Source organism: Marmota marmota, unplaced genomic scaffold, assembly GCF_001458135.2.
Source record: "Marmota marmota marmota unplaced genomic scaffold, marMar, whole genome shotgun sequence".
NCBI lineage: Eukaryota > Metazoa > Chordata > Mammalia > Rodentia > Sciuridae > Marmota > Marmota marmota.
Window position 1 is genome coordinate 10,039,883 of NW_025999853.1, and position 23,905 is coordinate 10,063,787.

The following is a 23,905-nucleotide window of genomic DNA, read 5'->3' on the forward strand; positions in this document are numbered from 1 at the left end:
CTTATGAAATCAGGATTTATCTTGCAATTATATGTACATTTAATGTTTTTTTTTCTTCCTCATATCTATCAAATCAATGTTGCATCTTACAATGGCTACATCCTAGAATTTAAAAGAACAGTAATACTAATTTTTAGCAAAGTTTGTTACTAATAAGTAATGAAGTTAGAATACATCGAAAATGCAGAGAGACATTTTAGCAGTTGATTGCTTGACACCTAAAGGTAAATTGCACATAAATGTTTTAATATGCCAGTCAAAAGCACCAGGATAATGCTATAGCAAATGTAACAGGACCTAAATGAAGAAAAAAAATTGTAATCATAATTTTAATTGTAAAAAATTGCCTAATTAAGGAGAAAAACATGGGAATTTCTGCTGATTCACTTGGTCATCCAGCAATCACTTTTAGGCCAAAAGGAAGACTTCTCATCCTAGTTTATGTGAGATATTTAATGTGCACAGGGTTCATTCACGATAGATTATATGGTAATGTTAATGCCTGGGAAGAGAAAATAAGTTTTATTTCCTTTGCAGTGATTACTGAAAAGAGTTATTTTTCTGGAAGGAAAATGAATAAACTTTAAAAAGGCAGTAATTTTCCCAATCAATTTTACCAAAATAGAGACTAGAGGCTACTAAGATATAAAAAATAAAATTTTTAAAAATATCAGAACTTAGTCATTGAAATGCGTCCCGATCCTCAAAGTAATCTCTGATTCCAATGCTGTTGCTGCATTTGGGTCCAGACACAGAACCGATGTGGGAACATTCTACAGGGTCAATTCTTTTTTTTTTTAGTTGTATACAATACCTTTATTTTGTTTATTTATTTTTATATGGTGCTGAGGATCAAACCCAGGGCCTCGCACATGCTAGGCAAGCACTCTACTGCTGAGCCACAACCCCAGCCCCCACAGGGTTAATTCTTAAGGCACAGAAGAGATCTACTCTCATTACCTACCCTATGTTCATGCAAAGGATGTTGATGCTGGTCAACAAAATAAAAAGCAAAAAAGAAAGAAGAAAATGACCCCACTCGACCATGTATACTATTCTCTACACAAGGCTCTCTGTGACTTTTGTCTGCTTCTAACACCAAAACCCACCATCCTCTGTTGATGCTTGTTTTTCCTCTTAAAGTAAAAGTTGGCTCCAGGAGGGCAGGACCTTGTGCCTACATGCATCCCTAGCTCACAGATGATGGTCAGCAAATACTTGCTGAATAAGTATGCTAAAATAAAAGGCAGGTCTCTGTTTCCATTAAGGATATAGAAGATAATTTATACTTTTAGCATCCCATTGATTTGCCATTTTTAATTAGAAGAATTCTAAGCCATAGCAAGCAGAATTTTTAAAATAAGGACTTGCCTCCTGGTGTTACCATTCTGAAAGGGATTTGCAAATTTAATTTCTGATATTGCTGTTTGATTAAACTCATTTCTTTATTGCCATCTCTATTTCTTCAATTACAGGAGACTTTGCTGGGGACATAGTGTAAGGTCCTTGCTTAGCATCTTAAGTGACAGCTGCCATTTTAAGAAAAATTTCCCTTTCCCGCCCAAGGCGATGTTTATCCTTCCAGCAAACACGTTGAATGGAAATAAAAATCTATCCAAGTTACCAATGTTGAACTGGTCAGCAGGTAAACTAACGTGGAAATTCACCTCTTGGTTCAATTACATGAATATGTAGTGGACAGTTGTCATCTGCAGCTCTGTGCCAGAGGCTGGAAGGAATGGGATAAGGGAACCAAAGAGGTGTTAAGACACAGTGCCTGGCCATCAAAAAGCACACAGCCTGTTGGGGAAAAGGAGTCGGCCATTAGAACTTGACTTAGTGGAGATAAGAAAGATTGAATGACGAAAGCAACAGGTCCAAGAGAAATCAGAAAGAGGAAAGAAAGATGGAAATGAGCCAGAATGGTTAGAGGCAAGCTGTACAAAGGAGTGAAACCTGAGCTGGATAGTTAAATGGAGCAAGAGTAGGAGAAGGGAGAAAGGGTAGGGGAGGACATTCTAGTTAATCCTGGAGAAAAGTGGAGTTGTACCCCATCAATCCCATGTAGCCCACATGGGGCTTCCTTCTCACCTGAGGATGTACATGAGCAACAATGATTGCATCTGGTTTTTGTTTAAGTATTTTCTTTGAAATTTCCCTGTGCTTGATGAAAGTGGGTGGTAGTTGAAGAGAACTGATATTTAAGGGGAAAAATAACCCTCTGTTTACCTACCTTTTTTGTTTAGGGATGTCACTTTCTATCCTAAATTGATTTGCTTGCCAGGTATTTTGGCAACTCTCTATATAAGACAGTTTATGAACTTTTAACTGTGTGTGGCCACACCTTGCTTTTCTTCTGCAAATGTAAGAAAAATACCACTAATTTCAGGATGCCCTTGTCATTTCATCATACTAAAATTCAGTATAAATAAAAGAGCTTTGTCTGGTTGTTAAGTTGGTTGCTTTTCACTTTAGAGAAAGCTCATGTAAGGGTACAAATGTAGTATGGTGAATTTTTCAGAAGAAGGGTCATTCATGGGCTTTGTCTAAACCTTGACAGCTTGCCCACTGGGATTACATCATCTGCTCTGTTGATTGAGCCTTCTAGCCTGGTCCAAACACCTTTCCATATTTGGAAGCAGAGGTGTATTCCATCTGCCTTGTTGAGAATAATGTTACAGTAACTTCAGCCAGGATATCCAAACCTCCTTGAACCCATCTCATGGAAAGATTTCTAGGGGTTTGCACTGTCTGCATTCCATAAGAAAATAACCTTCAAACTGTGGTCCACGTGGTCAGGATTAGTATTCATGTTACTATCCATGGAAGCCACTGAAGGTCAAGGACAAAGTGAGCGGACTAACATTATGTATTCATTTTTGAAAGTGTAAATTCAAGTTAGCTTAAAAGTGATCCAGTGTACTGAAAGAAAGAAAAAATATTATTTTATTAATATTTAGAAGATAACAATATCATAGGAATTAGGTAATGAAATATCAAAAACTAAGATACTTAACAAGCCTTTGAGCAGTGTCCAGGAAAAAGAGATTATTCTTATTGCAGTCAGGAAATAATTAATTATTTGAATACTTAGACTACATTATTCATTACACAAATAAAGGGTTGACATATGAAAACAATGATACAAACATATAAAGCAAATTTGTCAAATCTTCTATGGAAGCTAAAGCTCTTTAATTTAAGACAGACCATCAGTAATGACAATGACTTCACCCATGGTGAGACCAAGGAATTAGTATTTTATGGAATCATAGAAGTACATGATAAATATTTTTTCTAAAACCAGACTATATTCAAAAATGTAAAAATAGAAAAATATTGCAGGGATAAGTGAGTCTTTCAATTCAATAAGAAACAATCTGCTATTTGTTCAACGTTCTATTGTTGCTTTCAGTAAGTCATTATATAGATCTACATGAATATATACTCAAGAGTTACAAACTGAGGTGCTAGCCTTCAAAATTACTAGGAAACTTGGAATAGTTCACATAATAACACGAGAACATTCATTTTTTAAAAAAATCTGAGTATTTCAGATAATTTTCCCAATTGCTATAATCACCAAATCAAACATCTCTTTTCCTTAGCATGCGCATTGGAACTTGGAAGCTGCCACTTAATTTGCTGGCATCTCAACAAGCACTTGTGATATTTTTATCATTGTTGTTTTTCCTTGAGAAATTGTGTAATGGAAATATAGCAAAGCAGTGTTTATCTTGGATCTTGCAGAGACGTTGATGAAAGACAATGCAGAGAAATTCACAATGACAATCATTATACTGACCTCTTCCTGCTTTTAATTTTGTTGAATTCAGTCTCACTCTCCCTCCCTCCAACTCACCTTTTGCTGGTGTAGTTCCTGCCTCCTTCCCTTTATTTGGTTCTGTATGGAAAGTACAAACACATTTTTTTAAAGTGTCTCAAAGCATTTTATTGTGTGATGAGCAATGGAAATGGAGTAGGGTAGGGAGGGAGGAAATAAATGGCAATATTAATGGTGCTACTCCAACTCACCTTTTGCTGGTGTAGTTCCTGCCTCCTTCTCTTTATTTGGTTCTGTATGGAAAGTACAAGCACATTTTTTAAAGTGTCTCAAAGCATGCATTTTATTGTGTGATGAGCAATGGAGTAGAGTGGGAAGGGAGGAAATAAATGGCAACATTAATGCTGCTACATATCATTATGCTGTACATGAATTATTAATTTGGGAATTATAATTTAGAGTCACATTAAACTTTAATAAAAACAATAAGTGTGATCTTTTTTAAAAGTATGCATTAGAACAGGCAATAAATGTCTTGTTAAAACACACTCAACTAGCCAGCTATGGTGATGCACACTTGTAATCCCAGCTACTGAGGAGGCTGGGGCAGGAGGATTGCATGTTTGAGGCCAGACTGGGCAACTTAGCAAGATCTTATCCCAAAATAAAAAATAAAAAATGACTGGGGATATAGCTAAGTTGTAAAGTGCCCCTGGGTTCAATCACCAGTACTGCCCCCCTCCACACCCACACTACTCAGTTACAGTGGAATTATGTTATACAAACACTGGAGTAGAACTGAGTATAACATGTGGGTTACTTCATTTTAGATCCCAATAAGGGATTGACTTTTTAAAGAAATTTGAACCATATAAAGGTTCATGTGGACTTTTGGATATTATAGGAAGATACAAAATATGCAATTATGATGTATGTAGTTTCAAAGAAAATGTTTTGGTGTACATACGAATCTTCTGGATTGGATTTATTAGTTATAAAAGAAGTGGCATCAAATTTTTATCAGCCAAGATCATCTAGTTTTCATTTTTTTCTGTTCAGAATCATTCTAGTTTAGACACCTACAAATGCTATCTGATCTGACTCATAGTATATGACAGGAAATAACTGTTTCAAGTTATGCATCCTCTCTCTTGATGATTACAGACCCAAATCTCAGTTAACTATGAAGGACAACTTTAGCAGAGTTTGAGAGGAAACCTTTTAGCTACAGGAGGTCAATGTTATGTAATGAATAGGAAATGTGGCATAAAAAGAGGAATTTTATAGTGACCCAGTCACAGCATCTGATCTGAAGAACAGAGGGGAAAGGTTTATCTGTAATGATCAGTAGGTTCTCAGTGTCCCCAAAATAAATCTGTATGTGCAAGACAACATACCAAGGGAGAAGATCCTAAGAAGCATGCCACACATCTATACCAATTTTAATATCAAGATCTAATAGAAACTACATCTGAGCTTGCCCCGGCTTGAACTCATATGACTCTGAGTCTATTTCATTCATTTGGACACAGGAATACTCTTCTACACTATTTAAATTTCAGTGTGTGAATCTAGTATTCTTAGCTGGACAAAGGGGCTTCTGTGAGCAGCTAGATTTCTAAAACTGTGCTCTGAGGGGGAAAAAAAAAAAAAGATGTCTTCAGAATGGAACCGCTTCATAATCCCCTCATAAATTTCCATGCAAAAAGACCAGAAACTGAGGCCTCATTCAACTCTTGCTTTCACCTGGGTTGACCCACAGTCTACAGAGACGCCCTCCCCCACTTCATACCACTTTGTCAATTCAAGTAACCCAGGTTTAATCCCCCTCTGCCTTAGGGGTTTCTTATAAAATTGGGGTTTCTTATAAAATTGCCTAATGCTGTAATGTAGTAGTCATTCTCAGGGTTATATTTTACTTTTTACTTGACTGCAAACAAACAATATAGGATAATGTTTCTTATTTGAAGCTCCACACGTATCTGGTACAGTATGTTTGCCCCTAGTTATCAGTAATCATTTGATAGACAGCTTTGCATCCTTCTCAAGGGTTAGAGTACCCTCTGGGGCTGTGCACATAGCAAATAACCAGCAAATAATTGCCAGTTTCTCATCCTCTTTAGGGAGGAAGAGTAACAAGAAAGAACATTTTGGTGTTTTCATGGGAAAGGCACATGATTTTGGTTGCTTCCATCTTGGGAGCTATTAGGCAGAGGCAGGCAGACAAATTATTCTGAAGGACTGTGTTGGGGGTTTAACTGTCTGCTTGGGCTTGCCATTCTTTCAATTCTTTTCTCTTCCTTTGGTCCATGCATGTGTAAAAACTGGCTTCATGTATTATATGTTGCTGGGCACTGTGTTAAGGATTTCTCTGGATCTCTATATTCATTGTTTTTTTGTTGCCACCTGGTGGACAATGGAATACTAAGAATTCAATAAATTGGTCCTGATGTTGAGCCCCAAAGCTCCCCAAACCTTTCTGGAAACTCCTCCGGGGACTTTCTGGAAGTGCCCAATGGTGACATAGTTCAAGTCGGGATCTTCCAGGTTCCAGATGGATTTACTCTCCACTCTCACAAGAAAAAGATAAGCTTTGTTTGACTTTCACTATTATGGGGGGAAATCCCATAAATCCTTCAGCCTCCACCAATATTAAACTTGAGCATAGCAATAATTTATGCATTTTTTGAGGGAATTTAAAATAATCACTCACATAATATATATGAAATGTCATTCAAATCAGATTAATATGAAAGAGTTATATAAACACGATGAATTATTTTGGTTACCAACTTATCACAATTGTCCAAGGTCTCGGTAGGAGTTAGGTTAAAGCTCACGGCATCAGTGGAAGCCAAACCGTGCTGGGATGGACGTTCTGCATATGCAGCCCAAATGTGAGAGGCAGCATTTAACTCACCTTCAGGTGGGGGAGCTGGGGCCACCACTTCATTTTCTACAAATAAAAAGAGTAATGGAAGCGTTAGGCTCACTTCTCAAAAAGAAAAGCTGCTTCCCATGTTCCCAAGATGCTCTCTACTCTGGAATACCGTCTAACCTGTGAATGCTGACAAAGGACCATCCAGTGGCATCAAGAGACCCATGACACATTGCTTTTGGGTGTGAGGTGTCAGGTAAGAGATCTAAATGGTATTATATAGATTTCCAGGAGGTGGAAGAGAGGAGTGATTAAAAGAGCACAGGTAACACAGGGAGCCAGGTCCCTGCCACTTGGTTGCTCTTTCAGGAAGCCACAGACAGGGCATTAGATAGTACTAAATCTATTTTTCCACTCTGTAAAAAAGGCCATGGCACCCATTTTATGTGTAAAGGGCTCCTATAAGAATGAAATGAGCCCCAGTGAGTGGGGCAGGCACATCCACAGAGTCTAAGGTGAGATTGGTGCAGAAAGAGACCCCCTTTCCCCAGAGATCAAGGGCACCAAAGTATCTATAACATTGTCCTACCTGTGTGAGAGACACTTTCTGAGAGATGATAAGACCAAAGTCCTCTGGCTTTGTAGCTTTTAGTTTTATTACAAAACAAGCCACCGTTCACTGGGAAACAGAATCAACCTCTCATAGTTCTTTCTGGAAGTGCACATACCTGGAGTAGACTTCTACCTACACTTGTCCAAAAGTTTCAAAGCTCTGATTTTGAGGTTTCACAACCTGGCTTTGGCTGTCCAGTATTGTAGAGCAATCTGGCTACAAAGTATGTGAAAGAAGCTTCTATTAAGGAATATATGATTTCTGGGTAGCTAATGGCATATCCATAGCCAAAGAGCATGAAATTTCCCCTTCCTAATGCCTGCAGATGCCCAGAAGTAGGAATTAGTGAGTGAAACAGCTGCTTCAACTCTAGGACAGGAAGAGGCAGTTAGTGAAGGTGATTTCCTTTAAAACAATTTTCCACTTGATCATTAAATAAAATGTAAAGACATAAAAGGTTTTGTATTATAGTCACATTGTGGGATACCTAGGAGCCTGATCTGTTTCAGTGTCTGAGATTTTTCACATTCTTTTTTTCACATGTGACTCTAAACAGCAGAATATTAACCCACAATGAACAGTTTGGCCAAAGAGTCATCACTGTGCGTAGGCTGAGTACCCTGTTTTAGTCTAGTCTGGCTGATTAAATAAGCATAGAAAAATGAATGGATTGTACTCTAACAAGAACTAAGAACAGAGGATACAAGCTGTTGAGTTGCAACAATACCTTTTATCATCACTAATATTTTGTGCCTGGTACAAACTGCAATTTGTTGGTTCAAAAAGACTATTTTTGAACATTCATATGACCACATATAAGTATATTATTATTTACTAATGAGTAAAAAAGATTTACCAAATCTTTTTTATATAACCAAAGCAGAGGGAAACCACATAACCACACAGGCTGGCCAAAGATAATGCAGCAGGGTGTGATGTAATTCACAGACAGAGTGCAAAATCTCAGACTCTGAGTGAAAACCCAAGTGTCCCTGAGATGGTATCAACAGATAGGCTCTCGCTTCTCCACCACATCATGGAAAGTATCATAATGCCATTGCCAACCAGAAGACGAAACCCTCGGTCCAAGCATTTTATTTTCAGAGATCTGAGTGCAGAAATGGAAATCTAATATTGACAGCTTGGCTTTGGGCAAGTTGTTGAAGCACATGAATTGATATCAGAATGCTGAGAGCCAGAAGCCGGTTTCTTTGACACATTATCTTCTGGACTGAGCCACTGTCGCACAACGCCCCGGGACCTCATCCTGGCTCTTTCTACAGACAACTTTCTCTGTCCCTGGTCTCCTTTCCCTTCATGGCTGCAGAAGTTATTTATCCTGCCACTGTGTTTCATCCTGTTATTCTACTCGAGAGGGTCTGCTACCTACTGGGTTAGGAACTCTCTCCAGGTTGGCATTGAAGCCGGGGTCGGTGGGCACTTCCTTGCTCTCCCTCTGTAGTGCCCGTGGCTCCTCTATTCTAGAGCTGTCTTTCCTGTTCACCTTTTCACCTTTCTGTCCCTGAAAAAAACAATGATCTTCTTCATTTCCCCATCAGACCTTCTGTCTTTTCTGTACATACAGTTAAATCAGACTGACCTAGTCTGAATCCTGACTGTATGCTTTATTAGGTATACAATCTCGCATGATTCCATGATCTCTGTTAGCCTCAGTTTCTTTATCGGTGAAATAATAATAAAGGACCCCAAGGGTGCGATTCCCATGCAAAATGCATAACACAGCTCCCGGCAGGTAGAAAGAGCTCTGTCATTAAGAGCACTAGCTATTTTCATGGCTATCCTTTGGCACTCTTTGTCTTTGTAGTACCTCTTTCAAGGCTCTCTAAACGAATTATTCCATTGCATTCTGCCTTAATCTCTTGGCGTGCTGGACCACACCATAATGTACTATTTCTTGACTATAATTTATTTTCCAGAGTCTCAGCCTACTTATATCTCTTTTGATCCCCAATTCAACAAAAATAAGAATGTTTCCTTCCTTTTCTAACTCCCTGGTATCTCATTTTGTTTTTCTGAAAACCCATTAAGTGTATAGCAAATTGATTTTAAAAAAAAAAAGAATTAAGGAGGGCTCCTCTGCTGGTTGCGTGTGAAGTTGTGTATTAAGTGTGTGTATCAAGTAGACCATGGTTTCATAGAATCTATGTCACAAAGGCCCATTTTGTAAGGGCAGCTGGGGTTGCTTAAAATCCAAGTAAGGCCAAGGGTGAATTCTAACTAAATAAATTAGAATCATCTTAGAGACAGAAATTGTAAATGCCCTGAATATAAATTCCTCATTTCTATCCATTTCTATTATGTGTGTAGGGGCCATGGTCTATGTACTAGGCCAAAAATCAAATCAAAATGAGAATCTAAAGGGTTTAATTCAACTTCCTCCAAATCCACAGAATGTTGGTCATTAACAGTCAACAGATAATCCAAACTTGGAAACATATAATTTGGATATTAATGCTAAGACATTTGTAGGATGGTTGCAGGAAATGGAAACTGGAAAATGTATGTCTGACTGATAAATAGGCAGACTTCTCCTTTTCAAAAACCACAGATTCCCCATTTCTTTATATCCAGTGAAGGAATAAAAAGTTAACAACTTGTTGGCACCAGCTAGATGCAGGACCTATATTATATTAATTCTTATAATTCTTCTTCTTTTTTTTTTTATTCCAAGGATTGAACTCAGGTGCACTCAACCACTGAGCCACATCCCCAGCCCTATTTTGGATGTTATTTAGAGACAGAGTCTCACTGAGTTGCTTAGTTCCTTGCTCTTTGTTGGCTTTGAACTCTCGATCCTTCTGCCTCAACCTCCCAAGCTGCTGGGATTATAGGTATGAACCACCATGCCCAGCTAATTCTTATAATTCTTTAACTCTAGGAAGTTAGGACTATGATTATCCCCATTTTGCAGATGGAAATTGACCCTGACAGATCCCACAGCACATGAAGGATGAAGCCAGGCCCTGCCAGGGGTCAGCCTGACTGAGAGCCTGTGCCCTGCACTTCCCTTCTTACTCACTAATTTTAACAGAGGCAGAAGAAATAAATAATTATTTCATTTTCCATAATGAGTTGACACATAGCCTCATAGGATATTTCCCTATCTGTATGAGTGAGGTGTGCCTCAATTCCCTCATCTATGAAATGGAAATAACAGTAGAACCTACCTCAAGGGTGGTTGGCAGGAATGAATGAGTTAATAGGGAACATGAAAAATGTCATATATGCTTTATCATTTCATGGTTATTATTATGATTATCCTAATTCTTAGTCACATGCACTTGTATAAAAGACACCAATGTCTTTCTGCATGTGCCACTTGCTACAGATCTGTCTTGTCTCCAAGTCCATGGGCTGTATGGTGTTAGAACATGTTTGGAACTGGGGTAGAGGCTGAGGAAGCAGGTGGGGACTGGACAGAGGTGGTAGGACCCTCCAAACCTTCTTTAGGCTGGAAATAGTTATTGGTTTTGATGAACTTTATATGCATCATAGGTCATACAAAGTCAATCAATCATCAGTCATGATGGACTAGAAAGGACAAGAGTTCTTGGGCATTTGAAAAAAGGAATTCAGCTAAACCTGGAGAGATGGAGAACCAGGAGTGGCAAAGGCCAAGCAACTCTTGACTGGGAAGGAAAATAAACTGTTACTGCTAAGTCTCAGGACCCTAGGGTGTCCCTTTATACCTTAAAGGGATCGATCATGCACCCTCTCACTCTAACTCATGCTTTTGTCTCCGACAGGTTCTGCAATGCTTTGCCACTAAAAACCATTTTGTGTTCCCAAAATTCATTGGCTGCCTCTATACAAATAATTCACTAACAGCAATGTCCATGGTGCCCCACTGGCTAGTGAGTACCTGGGACCATCCATGCAACTAGAGTTCATTGAGCTCCCATTATGAACTAACTTAGCCAGGGCAAGGGGGTTATAAAAATGGCCAAGAAGAGAAGAGATTCCTGTGTATAAGGAACTTACAGATAAATGAACTGCCTTTGAGTATCAATTTAATCACCTAACTAGATCACTGTACTCTCCTAGGACATTCAAGACTCACTACTTTCATAGTTCTTCTAGAGCATCCACAACCATAGTGTGCATGGGAATCACCTAGAGATCGGATCCAACTGACTCCCAGGGTCAAAGCCAGTTTCAAGATTCTGCATTTCTAACAGGCTATATGTGCTATTAGTCCGCGACCTACAATTTGAGTAACAAGGCTGGGCCTGGGCCCTACATGTCACCCATTTCACTCTCCCATTTCAAAGGTAGTTGTGAATGCTAACGGGTTTATAGTAGATGGGGAATTTTTTCCCTTTGGTCACAAGCTTCTTGAGGACAAGGCCCGTCTCCTCCTCCTTTTCAAGTTCCACACAGCAGGTGCTCCATAAATATAGTTGACTGGCAGGCTGTTCCTGCCCTGCACAAAAGCCCCTTCTGCATGCTGCCAAGAAATCAAGAATGGTCCGCTGGCACTCCATGGGCAGCTTTCTTCGTCTGTGTTACCCACAGGGAACACTATGTCTTCCATTGGTCTCCCTCCCACTGGCTAAAGGCTCCCAGGCATGCGCCCAAACCCCATCATTAGATTTTGTCTTACTGTCAACACATGTCTTGCATTTCTTAACAAGGGCAGGAGAGCAATTAGGGCTAGAGTTTTGGCTCTCAGGAATAATAAACCCCTTGCCTTTCTAAGGAATCTCGCCCTTTTAAAATCTGGGCTGGAAAAGCAGAGAAGCAACTTGAGTCAAGGAACCTGTCCCACCCATTTCTTAGCAAATGACCCTCAGTCAACCATGTCACCTCTGTTGTCAACCAGGTTAACTGTGTTGTAGTGGCCATGAGGCATCCACTTCCAGTAAGTTCTCTAAATCTTAGACAAGCAAATGGGTATTGACTGAGATTGGGTCCTGATATACCTGGGCTTACTTAGAAGTCAAAGGACAAATTCTGTGGATCCTTCCCACCGTGTGAATAAAACTAGCCTTTTGTCCCCTCTCTGTCCTCCATCCATTGTCTGTTAAAAAACATACCAAGGGATGTACTCACGAGCAGGAATATGTAAGTTGCTGTTGTAAAGCTTATTTGAAAATTAGGATATGTTTTGAAAAACAAAAAAACAAACAAAAAAATCCAACAAAATATCTTAGTGGGCAACACTGGATTCTGACCCAGCAGCTAAAGCCTGCTCCTTCCTTTTTGGGCAAGAGCGGCTGTTGTTTGATCCTTTCTAATTCATAGATATAGACTTTCTCTTCCTCTGCAACACTGAAATGCTTTCAAAGGGCTTGATCTATTTATAGTGGATTTTTCCCTATGATCACCTACTGTAAAAAGCACAGGTATGCCACCAATGGCATGCCTGCAGAGCCTGTGCCCGGGCATTCTAATTGACGGGCACTGGTGGCAGCTATGAAGTAGACAGCCCCATATGTGGCCTTTGTGCTGCTGCTGAAACACTGGGAACCCAGTTCACTCCATAAATGGCTGGCTCTCTCCAGTGGAGGCCATTTCTATTTTCAACGATCAAGGGTTCCAGGGTCAGTAACTTGAAGGGTAAAAAATCTTAACTCTTAAAAGGCAGCAATTGGCCCTTCTTTCCATGTATGCATCTGTCCACTAAAATGACATACTCTGTTCTCTCCTTCCCATGAGCTCACTATCTCAAATAATACATTATTTTGTAGTACATTATAATACTAATATTACTGTATATTATTACATATATTAAAATAATAAATTATTAAAATAATATAGTGTTACTTCAAAATATTCAGTGTTTTCTTGTGTGCAATTTCATTTAGCTTTTTGATAACATGGAAGTATAATTATACCATACCATATGAATATGTTATGTATCCATAGAAAAGACAGGAAGAACATTTATAATAGAAGTTGTTATCAAATGTTATGTTTATAGATTTTTTTTGTGTGTGTAGTTTTCATTCTGTCACTTTTTTGGGGAAAAGTTTTTGAAAAATAAAGACACTAAAGCCATCATTTGGGGAGGTGGAGGAGAAAACTGCATGTAATTGCTAATTATTATTGCTTTTTCTGAAAATGGAATTCTAGGCTTAAATTAAATATGTGTATGTTTTATGTATGATAATCATCAATGATGCTGGCTTTACCTGGCTGATTCTTGTATTTCCACTTTTAGTAACATAGCAGGTTATCTTTCTTTTTCGATTAAATAGGCAATAAACACCTACTAGGCTTTTTCCTTGTTGATGGCAAGTTCTGGCCCTATGTACATGCTCCAGCCTGGCCCTCATATGCCTGAACAACAGCACAGTGGAAACTACCCTAACATAGGAACATATTGTTTGCATGGAGACACACACAGTAGTCAGGAAAAGTTTTGACTACATTAATTGAGTGTCACCAAAAAATTAGCAAGCACAAATAGCAGTACATTTTTATTGGACATATTGATTATGTATCAGAAATTCAGGATTTGGACATAAATTAAGATTTAATTTAATATTTTAACAGTTATATGCTTATTTTGCCTTCTGCTCATTATAGACTATGAGTCCAGATATTTTATACATTGAATTTAAAGGATTTACATATTTTTTAGAGGTAATCTAGTAGTTACCAAAGTATTATCTAAGATCTCCAAGAGTCCCTAAGACCCACAAGGTCAAAGCTACTTTCATAATAATGCTGAGGCATTGTTTGCTCTCCTTATTCACATTATTTCACAAATATAGAGTGAAATTCTCTAGAGGATACATAATATGTGATGACATCAATGGCTGACAGCTGATAACTCTTAAAAGGCAGTAAAAATTGGCCTTTCTTTCCATGGATGTGTGCTTAATATTTTTGTGTTTCAAATGCTCACCAATTTTAATTTCCAATAAAATAATAAATATGCCAGTTTTTTAAATAATTATTAACAGTGAAAATAATTCTGGGACCAAAAATTTTGAAAACTTCTGGTTTATAATTTATTGCAAATCTTCTTTAGAAAACGGTTGTGTATGTGCATGTGTGTGTTTAAAAAATTCCTGCTGTATACTTCATTTGAGAAAAATATGCAGTTTTGACTGATAAAATGAATGAAGCAGTCAAAATAAAAATCACAAATGGATTTGGGGGGCAGTAACTTATTTTCCTCTGTGCACAACAGAGAAAAAGATATCGTCTTTTCAGTTTCCCCTGTTTGTTTTCGGCTATCTAGCAACGTTATTTATCCAGATAACAGCCGTTGACCTCTGAAGAGGAAACTGGATCTGTCAAACTCCATGCACCAAGGGTCCCTGTGCTTTCCTCATGGGAGAACCCTACTGCTGTGTCTTAGTAAACCCAGAGTCTGCGACTAGCGGGAGGCAGATCAGGTGCCTAAGAAGCCACAGTTCAGATGCACACTCTCAGGTGCTGGTCTTGTATTTCATACCTGGAAAGTGGGTGCTCTCTTAAATGCTGCTCTTCAGGGGCCCAGCTAGTCTTCAGGTAAACCCTACTGAACCAGGTTGGTTATCTACAGTGCAGTCCATGACAACAAAGGCAGGCAAGACCGGGGCAACTTTAACTACTGATTGATGAGAATAATAAGTCAGCAATGTCCCAGAAAGAGATGAAACAGGAATGCTATAAATAATTAGACACAAACTCAAAATTACAAATCAATACAAGCCCATTTGACACAAAAGCAAGTCATTTGGGGCTCTCAAGATGCCATGTACTACAATAGCAGATATCTATAATTTAACACGAAAAGAAGCCACATCCATTGTACTTTATTTTTAAAAGCAAAGAGTGATACATTACATTTTTAGGAACGTTTCTATCCAAATTAGTTGAAATAATGATGTTCTCAGGTACCAGAACAAAATGAACTCTTAGCTCTGCAGAGAATCCAGCTATTCAAAATGATTCCCTTAAGTCCATATTCATTTACGGGGGCCAAGTGATGTCAAAGTCTGTACCCTTAGGGTCTGAATGGATGAAATCTTAATTATGCGCTGAGTATGTAAACTTTCAGTGACTCATGCTTCCGTCTGGTGGAATTTCCCTAAATCCACAGGACTTTTTCCCTCTCTTAGTCAACGTGTTCTTTTGTCTTTTTATTTATGCATGTTTCAACTCAATATGCCATTCCACACAGGAAGAGGATTAAAATATGGTCATTATTACATAGCATCAAATATAAGATTTTTTGCTACTATCTGATGACTTTATCTCTTCATTTCATGATTGAAAAAAGAATCGAATGGGGGCTGGAGTGGTACAGATCAAGGGATCGTTGCAGTGTGAGGAATGGAGGAAGCTCTACTCAAATTGAAATCTAAAACATTTTGCTCACAGGTTAAAAAAAATTATTGCAAAAGTGATTTGAATTGTTAATAATTTTCCACTTTAGTTTCTTGTTGTGCCTTTGTGGGGGGGGCACAGCACTGACTTATGTATATGGCTACAGAGTAATAGGATAAGTCTTTAAAGGCCTTGCTTCAAGCCATTACTGGGCCTCACATCGGGTGACTTTTTTTAAATAGAGGAAGGAGAGGCCTGATGCCAGGTGGGGTCATTAAAAAAATTCCATAGCAGTAAATACAGTGGCGCTCAATCATCCACATGTGGTCATGACGAGTTCTTTATGTGGTTATCTCAGAAAAATTCTGGTCTAGGTAGACCCCCACCTGAAAGGCACCCTCATGAGTAGAGAAATCTTAATGTCCCTCAAACCCAAGCCTTGTAACCCTTGGTGGCAGATATAGTTACAGGTTCCACTGGGTAGGGTGAGGATTTCATCTATGTGGGAAAGACCATACCCCTACAATTGAACAATAAAGAAACAACTGATTATCCCCTTGTATTTGACAACTGGGGTCATTCTCCACCCCCCCAACCCTGGGCTGGACATATCACATTTCCATGGGAACACAAGAGAAGCCCTGGAGTGTAGGCCTTCTATTTGATTTATTTTATACGACCTAAACTTCCATGGGTAAAAGCTAAGATGTTTCACTATAAGTAAAACAAGGACATATTTCCGGTGGGTAGCCGTGATGATTACAATAACAACAGCACTTTTGGGGAATGTATTATAATAATTAACGCCAGGTGAGATGGGACGCAGTAGTCATTATGTACCTTAGTGAAATTGCATTCAAAGTTTTTATTAAATGTGGATCATTTAATACTTTATACCACACAAGATTCCTGAGTTTACTGTTTGAGGAGGAAAATACTTGAGGTCTTATTGTATGTAAGCCCTGTTCTCAGCACTTTATCTGATTAATTTTAGTTTTTACAAAGATCTAGTGAGTCAGTACTGTCTTAATCATGTTACAGATGAGGCAACTGAGGCATACAAAGTGCCAGTAACTCTCAGTTCATGCTGCGCTGAAATTTGAACTGTCTAGAAAGTTTTATGAATACTTTCTAGTAATTTGTCTATGTTGCTATGTTTAATAATATTATTAATAAGCAGAGAAAAAGCTGAAATGCCTACTATATGGAGAACAACCTTAAAAAGACATAATTCTGAACATGAGAAATTAAAATGTAGAGTTATACAAATAGGTGAACTTTTAGTTATAAGTAGAAATTCTGTTCTTAATTTTATACGAGGCATAGGCTATTATCCAATAAAAGTGAAGAATTCCTGAGGAATTTCTTTTTTTAAAGTTTAGATGCTTTTTGGAGAAAGATTTGGATAACTTTGGAAGAGAAAAAAAATGTTTAACCTAAAGAGATAAATGCAATTCAAAAAAAATGAATAAGATGAATTTATAAGATCTAACACCTGACATATTAAACATAATTTTAGATATTGCATTTATGTGCCAAATTGGCCTATAAAAGGATTCCTAAGGGAGTATAAAAGGGCAAAAGTCTTATCAAAGTGGATTTAGACTTGAAAGACATAATGAAAGCCAGATTACAGTTAGCTTTTTGTGATCTCATTTTAGAGAGAAAAATAAGCATGAGATCGAATGATCCTGGTCTTTCCTTTGCAAAAGCAACTAATCTACACCCCAATCTGATGGTACCTAAATTTTACTCTGGAAATACACACAAAAGCCCATAAATTCTTGGCCTCATGAATGGGAACATTCTGAAATCTGGCTTGGATGTTTATCTTTGTGGTTGAACAAACATACTCTCTGTAAATTAAGGCTGACCCTATTCACTTCACACAGACTCAGATGGGACAAGACAATATTGTCACTGTGGTATTCAGGCGTTGTCTTTGTAAGAAGCTATGGGGACACAAGACCTGTTTTCTCTGGTTGTGAAATAATTTGTAGGCATGTAGGAAATTAATGACAAAGTCTTTGTTCTTTTCACAGTTTCATCTCTCGTAATCACTGTGCTATTAATTTTCAGGAAATGGCTCTTGAATAAACAAGAGCTTCTTCGTGGTTAACCTAACTCAGAAAGGGATAATTCAGTAACTACCTTTCTATGTATTTACGAAGTTTATCCAGCATGCAATACTCTGAACCAATCAAGCAGTCCAGGAAAGATGTGTTCCCTTAAGAACTGACATGTAAATAAAAACAAAGAAGGCATATCCATGTCCCCTTGGGCACACACATGAAATTAATTTTTTTTCATTTTTTTTTAAATTGCTAGAATTTTAATTCTGTTTTTCATGATTTAACCCACTCAAGCATGCCTAGAGATGAGGTCTAGAATTACTGCAGAAGTCATTGGTTGTTGGTAGTTCTTCATGTCACTTGATACAGGTTTCACAGACAAATTAGGGAGGAGTGCAGATAAAAATAGTAATTATTCATAATAATCAAAATTCTTCTCTAGGTATCTACATAAAGGCCCCAAAATACATTTTAAATAGAATAATCATAAGTATTTTAGGCAAAAAAAAAAAAAACAAAGATAATTTCTTTGGCCGAAACAAAACAAAAAAACAATAAAAACTAAAAGAACCCCAGCAATTCCACAGAGCCCCCGTCACAAATCCCTAAAATTTGAAAGATTACATTTGTTTCTTAAAATAATGCATAATTTAAGTGAACATAATTTCATGTTCACTTAAATCTTTAAAGAGACCATTTGTTAATTTATTTTTGTGCCCAAGCATTTTTAAAAAGAAGCTTCAGCCTGGGTGATTCATTCCAATGTGAATGTTGGAGAATTAGACTTTGAAATTGCTAAGAATAAGGAAACACTATGGATTGTGTGTGCCAAAATGAAAATGTTTCCAGGCCATGTCTAATGGCCAAAATGAAGTGAGCCATTGAGATAATAAAGGATCACAAGTGCTTCATCTTTTCCCTTTCTCTTGGGGCCCTCAGATCAGCTGATGAGCTTGACCTCTGCCTTTGATCATCTCCCCAACTCCCTTACCCTTGACTTCACTGCTGTTTGAAAGGCCTGGGAACGAGAGGTAGACCTTAGACTTACTGAATGAGAATCAAGCATACAAACTTGTTTTTCCAAAGTTTTTTCAAAGCGATATATTTAGGACGCTACAGAGGAAAGCATTGGCCGGTCCTTTATTTATCTTCCTAACAGGTGCAGTATGAACAGTCATAAAAGCAGGCTACTGAAAAGAGTGATTCTGCCAAGTATTAAGCCCCTTCAGGGTGCATTTGCCGAAGAGTATTCCTTCTTTATAACAGAGAACTGAAATCCACGCCATGAATCTTCCGGACAGCAAGGCAGTTTTTCTTTGTGTGTGTGGAGGGGGAGGGTGGGCAGGGATGCGGTTTAAGGAAATAATATTGTGGTATTCATTCATATAACTTCTTTATTCCTCATCCATGTCTTCAGCTTGGCCTTAGTGAACCATTCAAAGTTAGGAGGAAAATAGATGCCCTTAAGAAAATTCTTCCACCCTGTTCTTTCTTTTTATTTCCTATATATGATTAACTACTGCTTCTCAATTTGAGGTAAAGGTAATATTCTTTATATATCATGACTTTTCAAAGACAAATTTATTTTGGTGCTTGAAATAACCCCAAATAGTCTCATGCAGGTGAAAACTGAAGGTCAAAGAGTAAGTTAAATATGAGAGGGAGGCTTCCTACCACCGGGGCTCCTTTTCTGACTATGACTAAGCCCTGGGCGATGCTTGCAAATAGGTGAGAGGTGATGGTGCTGCTGTACCTTCAGATGGGTGTTGGACTCAGCAGAAATTTAAAATGTGTTGAGATCTCTAGGGAGCAATGAAAAACGATATAGAAATAGAAAAACTTATCTGGAATGAAAACACACACACACACAAACACACACATGCATACACACTATTGTCCATTACCAAGTCCCCACCTATTCAATATCAGTAGGATAGATACTGTGTGCTGACACAAAAAAAGATGGGAATCATAATACCAAGACCTTGATTCCTACACTTGCAGAATGACCCCTTAACATGACAATCATAAATGAACCTGTGTTTTGCCCTATGTCTGAGTTTTTAAGAATGGATCTTACATGGAAGATGAGAAAACTAGTGAATCTCCCAAGGTGTTCTGAACAAAACACTAGTGCTAAGGAGGAACTGTGGCATTCTTCCAACAAGTATGTGAAATATAAGGGGACTAAATATATCACATCACAAAAAAGTTCATGTGTAGGTCTCACTTCTGTGTTTTGGAAGAGAATTTTCTGGATTTTGCAGAATCTTAACAGCTAACAAGTATCTCAGGAGGATAAGAAACCAGGCTCATGGTTGTAATCATTTCATACTGCAGAGATGAAATTTTAGGAAATCATATTTATGGATTGAAAAGCTATTTCTAGTCTTTTTAAACTAATAGAGATTCTACACCCAGAAAAAGGGCAATTGCAATTTTCTATTTCTATGTTGATAAAATTTTTTCTTTCTGACTGGGAAGAGACATTTCCAAATAAAGGGTGATTTTTTTTTTTTTAACACAGGAGGACCCAGGGGAAATTAACTATGAGGGACTTCAGATACCATCTCTTATGCAACTCTGAAATCTCAACAGCTAGCATACAATAAGTGCACATTTAATAGTTGACACACAAATGAATCATCAGCAAGTCAATCTGTGAGAGTCACACAAATCTGAAGCTTCCTTCTGTATCTCCTCTCAGCATTTTATTAGAATAAATAAATCCAATTTGTCCCATTGTCCCACATATGGAACACCTATAAAAACCTAAATATAAAATGAATATGTAATATAAGTATATAATAATATATAATTATAAAGTAATACATAGTAATTTAATTATAATAATATATGTTAATTATTAATATAATATATGTAATTATAATAATATATGATAATTATTAATATAATATAATAATATGTAAGCTCTAGATTATGATTTCCAACCTATTTTAATAAACCTGTGTTGGTTTCATTGAAATATTCAAACAATTGAAAACTTGGGACTTAATTGGTAATTTTACTAGCCCTCTGGTTCTTCATGAATTCAAAGTGTATGACAGGTCTTTTATGTGTAACTGATAGTTCAAATAACATAACTCTCCAAAGAAGACACCCACAATGGGAGTAGGACAAGGGGAAGTATTCTACTCCTTAAAAATAATACTCTCTGGAGTGGGGGTGTACTAAGTGGCAGAGCACATGCCTAACATGGATGGGGCCCTAGATTCAATCCTGAGCCCACAGAGCAAAAACAATGCTTTTTTTTTTTTGCCAAAGAGGGTCACTAAGACATCTAGAATATTTTTAAGGATCTAAATAAGGACTGTTGACTAATTACCTCTATCAGACTTCCTCCTCAAGGTCCAAAGTTGCACATCTCCCAAGAGCCAATATGAGACAGTCAGAATGAGGCCACTGTAGGCTGGGAGATGGCTGAGCAAGACATGAAAACTCAGTGTTTTAGAGAGAACTGCCAGTTCCTGCCAGTCCATCGGAGGGCCAAACCAGCCCTTATGTCCTATCAAGACTCCAGTAAGCAGCCATGTCCTTCCTGGGCACTCCTTCCCCAGCTGGGGAAGAGGTGAGAAGACCTATATGAACTGGAGCAACCTGCAGATAGTCTGAAATGACTGTGAAGAATTGGTTCCACAGCATGTTTAATTTGGGGGGCTGTCTTTTAGAGGGAGTCTTACACAGAACAAAAGCAACCCAGATAAAAATGAAATTTTCATTAGGAGAAGGTACTATTCATGACCAGAACATTGGCAACTGCCACACTCCTTAGTCTTCTGATATCAATGATAGAAAAAGACAATGATTTCAATAAGAAAAACCCCTTAAATTATAGTTCCTTTAAAAATCAGTTCTGCTGACAAGAGAACACTAACAATAAAAATCTCTGTACTTCCTCAATGAATTTTAAATATATCAGTAATCCCCCCACTTTTTTTTTCCTCCTACTTCGCACCATCCAAATTTAAACTAACTAAAGAATCTAAGGGTATAAAATTACTGGTCTGGGTGGAGGGACTCCTACACAGCATATCAACAGTGTTTTTATAGTGAAAGAAGGTCAAGGAGACTGTAGTATCTGTGCTAATTTATATATACACATATGTATATATATGTCTAAAGTTAAAAAATATTTTTCTCTTTGCAGCTCTAAACCTTCATTTTCTGTAGAGGGAAAATGAATCAGATTGAGTTGTCAAACAAAACACAAAACTTCATCTTATCTAGCAGTCACAACAATTGAATTAGCTTTATAGGCTTTGCAGCCTGACTGACACCTTATTTATTAGTTTTTCGCTTTCTTGTCATTTTTCAATTGGACTTTCAAACCACAAATGCAAACTCATCCACTATATTCAGGATGATTAAAACAATATTCTGTCCTCAGTGAGGAAACAGAATGCACTTCATCCAAGTAAATCTTAAAGAGGCAAGTCAAGTGACAGATCAACTAAAAAGGACACTTAATACACATGTAAATCATTTGCATTACAAATATGACACTTTAGCAGGGGTTGGACTCACTGACTGATAGTCAGGATTAAGTTCCCATATTAATGCATGCATTTGGTGTGGTTATTTCTGGTGGAAGACTTCATCCATCAGTGCCCTCCGCCACTAAGTAAGGCCAACCTGTAAACTGATCACCACGGCCTGTCAGCACTGGTTACTTAATTACATAAAGAAAATATATTCAAAAGACTTTTGGTAATATGGTTAGTATTTCAGCTTTGGGTTCAAACATGTAGCATCTTTCCCAAGATTCTCCAAAATAATGGTTAAATGTATTTTTTTAAGAATTAAAAATGAAAAAGCTAAATATTGTTTTTATGTTCCTGCTAATTTGAGTGTGTGTGCTTGCGCTTTTATTTGCAGAAGTGAAAAAGAGAGATTCAGGAAGTATAATGAAGACTGGTTTTAATGAATAATATCTTAAAAGACATAATTAAGAGTTAAAGCCAATATATTTGAGTGGTGGATGTGTTATTCATTAATTTTCATAATCACTAATTCCAATTTATATTATTAATTAGTAGTTTTAAAATATTGATCTTTTTATTGAAAATAAAAACTTTATTGAGGGAAATACTTTTTCTGATGAAGATATTTTTATATTTTCACTTTAATTATTTTAAAAGGCTACCTTTGAAATTTTATGTAATAAAACTCAGAAAGAACAAAATCTGTAACTTCAAAGACTTTTTCTTTTCATTCAGGAATTTGACAATGAAGCTCCAAAGCAAAAACAAACTGATAAAAGCAAAAAATACCTTCATCTGTATATTTTGAAGGTCTCTCCATGAAAAAAATATAACAAGTCTGGAAATAATGTTAAAAATTCTTTTTTGAAGTCTTGGCCAAATTTATTAACTATATGAAAAGTGTTACAAACCCCCACCCCAGCATAATGCAAATACATGATGAAAAAATTGAGATCAAAGCTAAGAAAACATACTTAAAAATATAATGTGCTCACCATGAGCATTTAACATCCTCAAATTACACTTTAAAGATCCCCTGCACAAACAACAACAACAAAAAGATTTTTTTCAAGTGAGTTATATAAATTTCATTTGACCATTGTAGTCAATATTCCTTTATAAACTATCATTATGAGATATTTTTCGATTCATTACACTCTTGCTATATTTTCCTCTAGTCTTTTGCCTTGACAAAAATCTTATCCTTGCATCACAGTGATTCTATTATTTTACAGTCTATATAAGAACTTGGATATTTGTTTGAAAATAGATACCTAAATAAACACACTTCATACAAAGTATAGCAAAAAGATTTACGGATGACTCTTACCCTCTTTCTTAGTGGGTTCCGGCATGGCCACAAATAAAATATTATTCTCCAAAAAGCTTTTTCCCTTCCAGTACTAGTTGACAGAAACCCCAAGAGCAGTTGAGAGATGGTTCAGGTCAATGTGACAAGCAGTTGGGGAGAAATCCAGTGCTTTTATACTGCCTCTGGACATCAATCACGTTGGCACCTCCCTTCTTCAGCACAAGGATGCTGGAACTTGACAGCTACGGGGACCTTTCTTACATCTGTTGTCTGCACTCTGCTCTCTTGCCTACTGGAAGGAATCTCCTGTCCATCTCATGTGGCTGATGAGAACACCTCTAACTTTCTAAATTCAGCTGCAGCCTCGTGTTCTTTCTTGCTCTTCTCTCGCCATCTGACAGATGCGTGTGCCTATTCAGGAGTGCAGAAAGCTTGCTGGTCGGTAAAAAAATAGATTA

The 23,905-nt window shown here is 37.4% G+C and overlaps 1 protein-coding gene across 7 annotated transcripts in view; it reads right to left on the reverse strand.

Annotated features, from left to right (window-relative positions):
• Positions 1-23,653, reverse strand: part of Mybpc1 (myosin binding protein C1) — an 81,973-nt gene extending 58,320 nt beyond the window's left edge. For 3 of the 7 annotated variants that reach the window (XM_048803181.1, XM_048803150.1, XM_048803155.1), the window contains exons 1-4: positions 23,466-23,652; positions 6,705-6,740; positions 4,036-4,077; positions 3,863-3,904 (exon numbers count right to left, since the gene is read on the reverse strand). In XM_048803181.1, the coding sequence (XP_048659138.1) occupies positions 3,863-3,904; positions 4,036-4,077; positions 6,705-6,740; positions 23,466-23,490 (145 nt within the window). In that variant the 5' untranslated portion in view covers positions 23,491-23,652. Of the gene's footprint in view, positions 1-3,862; positions 3,905-4,035; positions 4,078-6,704; positions 6,741-23,465 lie in introns of all 7 variants that reach the window. The other 4 variants (XM_048803161.1, XM_048803173.1, XM_048803142.1 and 1 more) reach the window with 3 other exon arrangements.
• Between the last annotated feature and the right edge of the window lie 252 nt (positions 23,654-23,905).